The sequence below is a fragment of the Garra rufa genome, chromosome 7 (genome assembly GCF_049309525.1).
Source record: "Garra rufa chromosome 7, GarRuf1.0, whole genome shotgun sequence".
NCBI classification, from domain to species: domain Eukaryota; kingdom Metazoa; phylum Chordata; class Actinopteri; order Cypriniformes; family Cyprinidae; genus Garra; species Garra rufa.
The window spans coordinates 16,341,749-16,351,703 of NC_133367.1; the positions used below are offsets into that span (position 1 = coordinate 16,341,749).

The window sequence follows — 9,955 nt, forward strand, 5'->3', positions numbered from 1 at the left end:
TATTTCAGTAACATCAGTGTTCAGAGTAACATAATCTCCCTCCATCACTGACATCTTTTCATTTGTTTTGGCCCCAAACACACCTGAAGAACATTAACATGAGCACATGAACATGGTTTCCAAAGCCTGAAAGTTATATCATTTATTTTTAAAAATAAATGCACAAAATAAAGCTTGAAACTTTAATTCTGCTCAACAATTTCAAAAAGATTAAAATAAATGAGACACTGAGATCAGTAGATGAGCATACCTTTTGTCCATGACATTTGTAGTTATTTATGATTACAGCTGGAGTATTTTAAATATATTTTTGACAAATTGCTAGTAAGAATTAGCATTTGTTTATATATATATATATATATATATATATATATATATATATATATATATATATATATATATATATATATATATATATATATATAAATGTTTGGCTTGCTGAACAAGAGAAAATTACAGTCACAATAAAAATGAGAAGTTAGGCATATAAATATAAAATTAAAAGTATGATTAAACATTGAAATTAATTCTTAGAAAATGTAATGATACTGATAAGTGCGGTATATAATAGCACTGAAAGAAACTTTAATTTTAAACTATAAAAATGCTTATAACTTACCCATGAGACTCAACCAGCACAAATAGAACAAGCTGAACAAAACAAGGGCATGAAACATTTTCCGTAATGGATCAGTGAAAGTCCGATCTAATTTTCGCTGCTGTCTGCTCAAAACACTCTACCTGTTATTCTGGTGAGCGAATCCTCCCCTTTAGAGTCTGACGCTCAGTTCACCATAGCATTCTCTGAACATTTTCTGAATATCTATCTATCTATCTATCTAGCTATCTAGCTATCTATCTATCTATCTATCTATCTATCTATCTATCTATCTATCTATCTATCTATATATCTATCTATATGAATAATGGTGGAAAACAAGGACATTTTTTGAAAGGTATAGCTATCTGACTGTGCCAAATATGTAAAAAAAAAAAAAAAATGTTATATATAAATTATATGTTAATATTAATTATATGTAGAAGAACATTATTCCTGTAATAAGAAGAATATTAATCTAGCCAGTTCTAGTGTTTTTAAAATGGTTGTACAATATATATTCAGTTTAGCCAATTGTTGTGCAGAAATACAAAGTTCAAAAAGTTACAAAGAGTCTGCATCTCATCTTTCTTAAGTTCAGCTTCTGAGTCAAACCGAAAGCTGCTGTGGTCGGTTTTCTTCCGAAACGTGGTTAGATCTGCTGGGTGGACAAACATCTTGTGCATAAGACAACTGGCATTTAGAGCATGAGGTGAAGGGTCTCTTCCTGCTTTTATGCACAACTTAGACACAATAACTTGCAGAAACATTGAAGTGTGATGAGAAAGTGTAAAAGAAACACGATAATTAACTTATTTTTTTTCTCTCAGTAAGAGACCATGAGAATTTCTATCCACATAAATTCTGCTTAATTACTGTCTATTATGAAATTAAAATATTATCTAAAGGTACAATTGATTCTAATTGGTGATTTACTTACTACAGTTGAGATTTGGCAAAACCTCTAAAATGATCAAATCCTATTTAGGTTTGACACATACCTCATGACAAGAATGGAAGATCTGCTGGAGAATATTGGAAAAGCCCAGTACATCACCATGCTAGACCAGTGTAAGGGGTTCTGACAGGTACCCTTCAACTTTGAGTCTAGACCCTACACCACATTCCGAACACCATTAAGACTATTCCAGTTCCAGTTTTGGCCTTCACAGGGCACTGGCCACATTCCAGAAAATGATCGACTGAATCCTCCAAGGCAGTGAAGACTGGTCTGTGGTATACCTGGATGAAGTGGTAATCCATAGCAACACTTGGGAAGAGCATCTTCAACATCTCCAACAAACCCTAAAGAAGTTAGTTCGAAGCAGGATTGACTTTAAACGTGTCAAAATGCATTCAAGTACTGCTGATCAAACTTCGCCACCACCATTCCTGACCTTGGCTCGTATGTGCATTGTAGGGTAGCACCTGAAGAAGCTGTTCCAGGATGATGACCTCACATATCTCCTCTTTAGAGTGTTCCTCTGTCATTTTCACCATGTGTACAGATTCTTTAGCCGACAGTAAATCTCCATTGGTGACTCTCCAGCTGGAACTGTAGACATTCAGAAGCGCTAATGGTAGGTCTCTGGAGTGCTTCCCTCAGGTCAGCTTTCTCCTTGTCCATTGCCAGGTAAACCTCCAATGCTTGCCCTTTCAGCAAGAGAACTAGACAATAGCTCCACACCTCTCTGCATCAAGCAATGTCTCAGCAGGTCAAATTGACTGCAAGATGGACTCATGGGAGACCTCTGAGCTCCTGCAGATATTACTCCTTCCTCTGCGCATCAGCTTTAGTGTCAGGAGTGACTGGCTTTGTCTGTGTTGGACTGAACTTTGAGACGACTCATGGTCCCCTCCTAATCCTCTGTAGTCTCAACAGAATTCCAGGTTGCCTTCTCCTCTGACACTGACCCTTTTGGTGCTGTCTTGCATGTAACCATCCCACTGCTGCTACCAAATGTGATGAAGACAAGCCCACAAGCTTGCCTACAGGGAAAAAAAAACAATGACTTTTTCTGTGGTGGAGCCAGAGCGACAGAGGACCAAGATGGAGCTATAGGGATGGCAGAGCCTGACAGAGCCAGTTGGATGGAGGGACCAGGTGCAGCTGGAGGAGTAAGTCCCGAGCGGTGGGCTTAGGCATCCATTCTAGCAGTGGGGAGATGGTGGGCTGGCCACTGTGTCTGGAGTGGCACTCCAGTGTCCACTCCACAAAGGTGGCAAAGTCTTTCCAAGGACCATCTTCAGTCAATGCGTCATCCGGGTAGCTGGTGGTTAGTTAACATCAGTAACATTCTTGTATGGTCCTTGAGAGATCCTTCTGTTACAAATACTCAGGAATCAAGCTGGAGAGATGAAATAAATGAAACAGTCTTTAATTAAGAAAAAAACAAAGGATAGTCCACAACAGGAACATGGAATCACACACTTATATAGCTTGTAGACCCAACAGGAACAGGAAGGACCAAATATGGGCATGAGAGACACAGGAGGAGCAACGGGGCAAAAACAAGACAAAAGGTCCATAATCTTGACAGACACAGCCTATGTGTTGCAGTGGTGTCTTAACTAGTCTGCATTATTGCATAACTGACAGCGAAAGGAGGGATGGCAGCTCATCACTGGACTACAGACAGTCAAACTAGGAGAGTCAAGCTGGCAATTTTTCAACAAATGCAATATTTTCAATAAATGCATGCAATAGCAATAAATTAATTTCCCAGTCTTTTGAATGGGCCATTTTTAGTAGGGTTCTGTGAATTATTTATTTATTTATTTATTTATTTTGGTCTCGTTATTGCAGTGATGCAGGCAGTTGCTGCACCCTTATTCCCAGGCTAACCATTATAAATAGTTTTTGAAATTAGAATGAGTGTGTCCCAAATAGAAATATATTTTTACAAAGTTAACCAAAGTTACCTTTATCAATGTCATTTTTAAATTTTATTCTAAACAGCTTTATTGGATTAGTATTACATTTCCTAAATTATTGTTATGTAAGAATAGAGCTACACATGTGTCCTATATTTATTAAAAAGCCATACAGTCATCTAGTGGTTAAACTATGGCATTACATATGACTATATATTTCCCCCCAGCAGCATAGCAGACTGTATCAGGTAGAAGTTATACTGTTTTTAGAGAGAGCACTAGAGAGCGATGTTGTGCTTGTGTTACATTTATCAAAGTATCCATCAGAGCACATTGTGTGTGATACTAATCCAAAATGTAATGCACTTTATATTGATTTACATTTTTTTTAACTAATAAAAAAATAACAGACAGTGACATGACAGCAATGGTGATTAAATTTAAATTTTTAAATAATGCATATTAGGTATATTTCCAAATTATGAATATCATGATATGCTACTGATAAACCACTAAAATAAAACAAAAATTCAGACATCACATTAACACCAAAATATGTGATGCAAAGAGCGAAGACAGAACAGACATTCTGGCAGAGAATAAATATATAGTTCAGTCAGAGCAGCTGATTGGTTTACCGAAAGACTGTTTTGGCAGCATTAGCCCATATATACTCCCTTTTCTCTCTGAAACAAGCAACAATAACTAGAAAAATCTTTATGATAACATTAAAAATACCATTTTCAGGTAAGGCAAGTGATAAAACACTGGGAATCTGTATTCAGATAAACCCCCACACTGCATATGTGAGAGTCTCTGGAGCTAAGCATCCAGGTTTCTCCCATGCTACTACTATGGCCAGGATTTACAAACTAAAGGCAACAAGATGAATGGAGCAGTAAGCATCATTGCTTGACCTTCTGATTTCTGTTTATCACTGATCTAACAAGTTGTATGGGAAATGACTAAATTAGCTATACCTTTTATCAAAATCAAGCAGTCTGCAGCAGATATTAGGTGTTTAGTCAACCTACAACCTCTGACGAAAATCAGACTGGCGAGTTTGTGTTTGTGTGATCCATGTAAAGGCCAACGTGAGACATAAAAGTGTCATTGGGTCCCTGATGAATGAACACTTGAAAATAAAGAATGTCTAGAATGATCAACTATCTAAATGAATTAATAATCGAGGTTTGTGATCAGCTTTTGATTGGAAATACAATCTAAATTTAATGATCACTTAAAACCGGGGTCAGATTAATATTAATTAATATGGAGCTAAATTAAAATGTAAACTAATGATAAATTAAGTAAACTTTGCAGAAGTGCTGTGAAAAGGCCAAACATGCATTAAACCTTTGATCAGGGCCGCTGGACTCCACCTTTGGGCCGACGAGGATCCTTACAAACCCTTTAGATAGGCCTGTGCAAATAAATAAATAAATAAAATAAGTTAAAGATTAGATTTATGATGAAAGGGAGTTATCTCCGCATTGGTAGAAAACCACACTTTACCATTTCTCCCAATCCACCCAGATCCAGGATCCTCTGAATCCTCCTTGCCTTCAGTGGAAACTGGAGAGGATGGATGATGAGGGTGCCACAACAAAATCGGGAATATAAAGCAAATACTCAATCAAGCTGGAAGTTATTCTTTAATTTTATTTTTGAGGGAATCTGGGTTAATCAGTTGAATATAAAGATTTTTTTTTTTTTTTTATTAGTATTAATATTTTATAATTTTTATTTATGTTTTGGTTTTGTTTTGGGGGGTTTACATTTGTTAGGTTTTCACTCCGGTATAGTAGGTGGCGGTATTGCACCGTAACCCGCCAAAAAAAAAAAAAAAAAAAAAGGATGAAGAACTCAAACGAATGAATGAATGAAAATCCGATTTTTAAATGTATTGTTATTTTCATTTTGTAAAAAAAGAAATGAAGCTTCGATTTATTTTTATCTCGGTGTTCTTGTTTTTATTCGCACATGGTAAGACATTTTATGTTACAATCTCTTTTCTTGTCAGCTATAAAACAAAGCGCTTATCCAAAGCGGTAACGTTACATGTGCTCAGCCCTGAGGGGCATTGTTGCATCATACAGTCAGTAAATCAAGTGTTTGTGAAGGCTGTTGCAACACGATCACTCCTAAGTCTTCTCGGCTAAAACAATGATGAACTCGCTGCTTGTTTTATCTCTTGCTTTAAAAATGTGGCCATATGTCTCCTTTCCCGCTTCAGTTTCAGAGTAATGAAGCTGTAGGTGACCTGCTACTACTACGTTTTGCAAAGACACCAGACACCAGATGCTTTAGGGTACATGAGATCTTTTAAATACGAGAGGAGTTGGCAATCCGTCCCTGTTTTTAGACAGTTATCGTCTTTTAAAGAGTAATTTTATTCTTACTTTCAGTTTCAGTTTTTGTTGTTCTTTTTGCATTTACACGACTTTAACCAGTAGATGTCCTCAACATGCAAGGTGCAACTTCATCTAAACTATCTATCTAAATATCTTCCTGGGGACCCACTGTCCTGCAGAGTTTAGCTACATCCCTAATCAAATAGATCTGAAGCAGCCAATCAAAATGCTTAAAAAGTGCTTGAAAATACACAGGCAGGTGTGCAGCAGCAGGTTGGAAATGAACTTGCTATGACCCATGCTAAGTGCCATGCCTCCAAGATGTCTTAGTTTTTGTTAACAAATATTTGTTGTAGTTCTGTTTTATTGTTGTGCAACAATGCTTTATCTCACAATTGTTTGCATACTGGTTTGAAGATTTATTTACAGTGACAGCACTATTTCACTACTGCTGAATAATTTGGTTTGGTTTATAATTGATGTTTAAATGTTTTCTCCAGATGTTTTTAGTGCTGGCACCGATGGACTGTCAGCATTTGTGATGGATGGAGATTCAGTCACTCTACACACTAAAGTTGAAACAAAACTGCAAGAAGATATAAAATGGTATTTTTTCGACACTAGAATAGCTCAAATCACTGGAGATCTCAGTTTTATCTGCACAGATGTTCAGTGTAATAATGATACTGAGAGATTTAGAGACAGACTGAAGCTGGATCATCAAACCGGATCTCTTACTATCAGAGACATCAGAACCACAGACACGGGACTTTATGAATTAAAGATTATCACTACCATAAGCAACGGCGAAAAGACCTTCAATGTTACTGTTCATGGTGAGTCCTGTTTAAAAGCAGATTTAAATCACATCAATAATGGTTTTCTATCATTTGTTCCAATAAGGAAACTGATGTAAATAAAATTTTAAGAAAACTAGTGCAAAACAGTGATACATGTTGCTTGCTCAATCATTTTCATATCCAGAGTTCTTACAGGTTTTATGTTTCGGTATAAATATCATTCAGTAAGCTGTTGGTCTGTGTTTCAGGAGTTTCTACAGCTCAACGAGATGATATGCAGAGAAAGTCAGTGAAGGAGAAAGAATCTGTGACTTTAGTTCCTGGTGTAATGAAAAACCCTAACGATTTGATGACGTGGCATTTTAATGGAATTTGCATCGCTGAAATCAGCGAAGAACCCAGACAGATCTGTACAGATGTTCAGTGTAAAGATGGCGATGAGAGGTTCAGAGACAGACTGAAGCTGGATCATCAGACTGGATCTCTGACCATCACAAACACCACAATCACAGATTCTGGAGTTTATCAACTACAGATCAGCAGCAGCAGATTCACCATAGTTAGGAGCTTCAGTGTTACAGTCACTGGTGGGTATCATTTAGTTTAGTTCCTTGGAGCAATTTTAAAATAGTTCAGCATTTTTTTTAACCAAGTAATTACCCAGTAAATGGTCTGTATTAAATGGAGTGAAACATTTCTGGAAACTTCTCAATAATTTCTGAAAGTTGTCAGAAAGTTTTAGAATTAGTTGGCAGCCCTAGTACTAAACTATAATTGAGATCATCACCTTCATGTCTAGTGACGAAACTAAAATATGCTCTTCACAAGAGCAATGCTAACATTGAAATTAGTCTTTTTCTGATGCTGTTTTAGCTGCTGTTCTTCAAAACCCACCAGGTCATGAAGAATCATTGTGGTCATTTGTGAGTTAAATCAATATCAGCTGATGACTAAAGCAGGAAAAGTGTAAATACTTGAAAAACACATAGAAAATCATTGATAAAAATAGTTGCTCTTTAGTAATATCACTTTCATTTTATATATAATGCTTTTAACAATACAGATTATTAATGATGACTTCTATTTAGCTGTTTCAGATCCAGGTATGTCTTGGCCTGCTGTAGCAGGAATATGTGCTGCTGCTGCTGCTGTTGGTGTTCTGCTGCTGGTGACTCTTTATTTACTGTGCTGTCCAAGAAAAGGTGAGTAGTGAACTTAGTGATGAAAAGTCTGATTCTTTTCCGCAATGGTTCTTCCAGATCTTTCAGTCTGTTTCCATAATCTGGTGTAAACAAAAATGACTCACCAGTTCATTTACATCAATACTAGGGATGATCCAACACATATGCAATACAATATATATTTGTCTATACCAAAGTAATCTGTGTTTAATTGAGTTTATTGTTGTTTAAACAGACACCAGGATGGAGCACAGTGATCAGGTAATATACTATGAACACTTACGTAATCAGTTTGCCTACAAAAAAAAAAAATCAAATTCAGATGTGCAAGTTGGAAACATATATATATAAAATAATATTATTATTATTATTTATTTTTTTTGTGTGTGTGTGTGTGTGTGTGATTTAGGTGGTTTGATTCACAAATTCTTACATTAAAACACCAATTATAACTGACTTATTACAGCAATGGTCTTACCCCCGGTTTCACAGACAGGGCTTAAGCCTAGTCTTAGACTAAAATGTAAGTCTGAGCTGTTTCAACTGAAATAAACTTGCACTGACTGATCTTAAAAATATACAAGTGCCTTTTTTTTTGTTTTAAGATGCACACCAGTAATGTGTTTTTTTTTTTTTTTCTTCTTAGCATGTTTATAAAAATTACTTAAAAGTCCTAATTGATCTATGGCCTAATCCTGGCTTGAGCCCTGTCTGTGAAACCGGGCCTTAATGTTTTACTTCATAATAAACAATGGTGTGGACACATTTTATATTATTATCATCAGAATTATATTTAATATTGTATTTATTTAGCTATTATTTGAAAGTGCGAGGGTACCAATATGTTGGCCACAGCTGTATATTACTGTACACAGAAGATGACAGTGTAATGCAGGTTATCACATTCACTGAGAAACATCCCATGTTTATGATAACGTTTCATATTTAAAAAAATAATAATAATTATAATAATTTGCTTTTGTGTGTGTGTGTGTGGGTGGGTGAATCATTCGTTCAGTTTTTTTTTAACCCTCTGTAAATCCATTTCTTACAGGTGAATGGTGTTATTCAATTGTCACCTAAACAGAATGGCATTCCACTGGTGGATGATGGCAGTGAGATGCCTTCTAATCACACTGATGCGCTGATGAACACTACCAATGACTTGTCCTCTGATCACAATGAAACTGAACCTGCAGCTGCCAGTGAGGTGTAACATTATAAATTATTTTGATACTTCGTCACCTTAGAATTATAAGGTTCTATCTGACATTTTCGTCAAAATTGAGTTATTCACATATGTGACCCTGGACCACAAAAGTAAGTAAGTAGCACGGGTATATTTGAAGCAATAGGCAAAAAATACCTTGTATGGGTCAAAATGATCGATTTTTCTTTTATGCCAAAAATCATTAGCATATTAAGTAAAGATCATGTTCCATGAAGATATTTTGTAAATTTTATACCATAAATATATAAAAACTTTTTATATTACGATTTTTGATTAGTAATATGCATTGCTAAGAACTTTATTTGGTCAACTTTTAAGGCGATTTTCTCAATGTTTAGATTTTCCACCCTCAGATTCCAGGTTTTCAAATAGTTGTATTTTAACAAACAATATATCAATGGAAAGACGTAAGAATCTCAATTTCAACAAATTTACACTTATGACTTATGGTTTTGTGGTCCAGGGTAACATATTCTTATTCTGTGACAACTTAATTACATTATTTGATGTTTCTTTTGTAAGCTGTGGGCATTTTTTTAGGAAACAAAAATGGTTCTATCTATAGAAGTCAATGGAATGCAAAAACGTTGAAGCTCAATATCTCAAAAGTGCTCAGAACGCAGATAGAACCTTATAATTCTAAGGGGAAAGCTTTCATGGGAAGTGAAGAGATGATGGGAAATGAGAGATTTTGATAGAAAGACAATATCAGTAAAACAGTGTCATCACTTCAAGATTTTAGAAGTCAGTAGGCTACCAATACCAAGTGAAATTTTACTTTAACAATAGCTTCAACTCAATGGCAAGAACTAATTACATTTTTGATAATACTCATTACAAAAATAATGTGGCCTAAATATTAACTTAAACAAACTTAAATTCAAAAAAGATAATTCAACCGCAAGTTTTTGGCATTT

General features: G+C 35.5%; 1 protein-coding gene across 1 annotated transcript; it reads left to right on the plus strand.

Moving 5' to 3' along the window:
* Positions 1 to 1,611: 1,611 nt before the first annotated feature.
* Positions 1,612 to 9,023, plus strand: LOC141337989 (uncharacterized). The gene is made up of 8 exons (XM_073843563.1): positions 1,612 to 1,669; positions 2,472 to 2,716; positions 5,009 to 5,069; positions 6,327 to 6,662; positions 6,875 to 7,213; positions 7,724 to 7,828; positions 8,043 to 8,068; positions 8,862 to 9,023. The coding sequence occupies exons 1-8, from the start codon at positions 1,612 to 1,614 to the stop codon at positions 9,021 to 9,023; spliced, it is 1,332 nt and encodes a 443-aa protein (XP_073699664.1).
* The last annotated feature ends 932 nt before the right edge of the window (positions 9,024 to 9,955 follow it).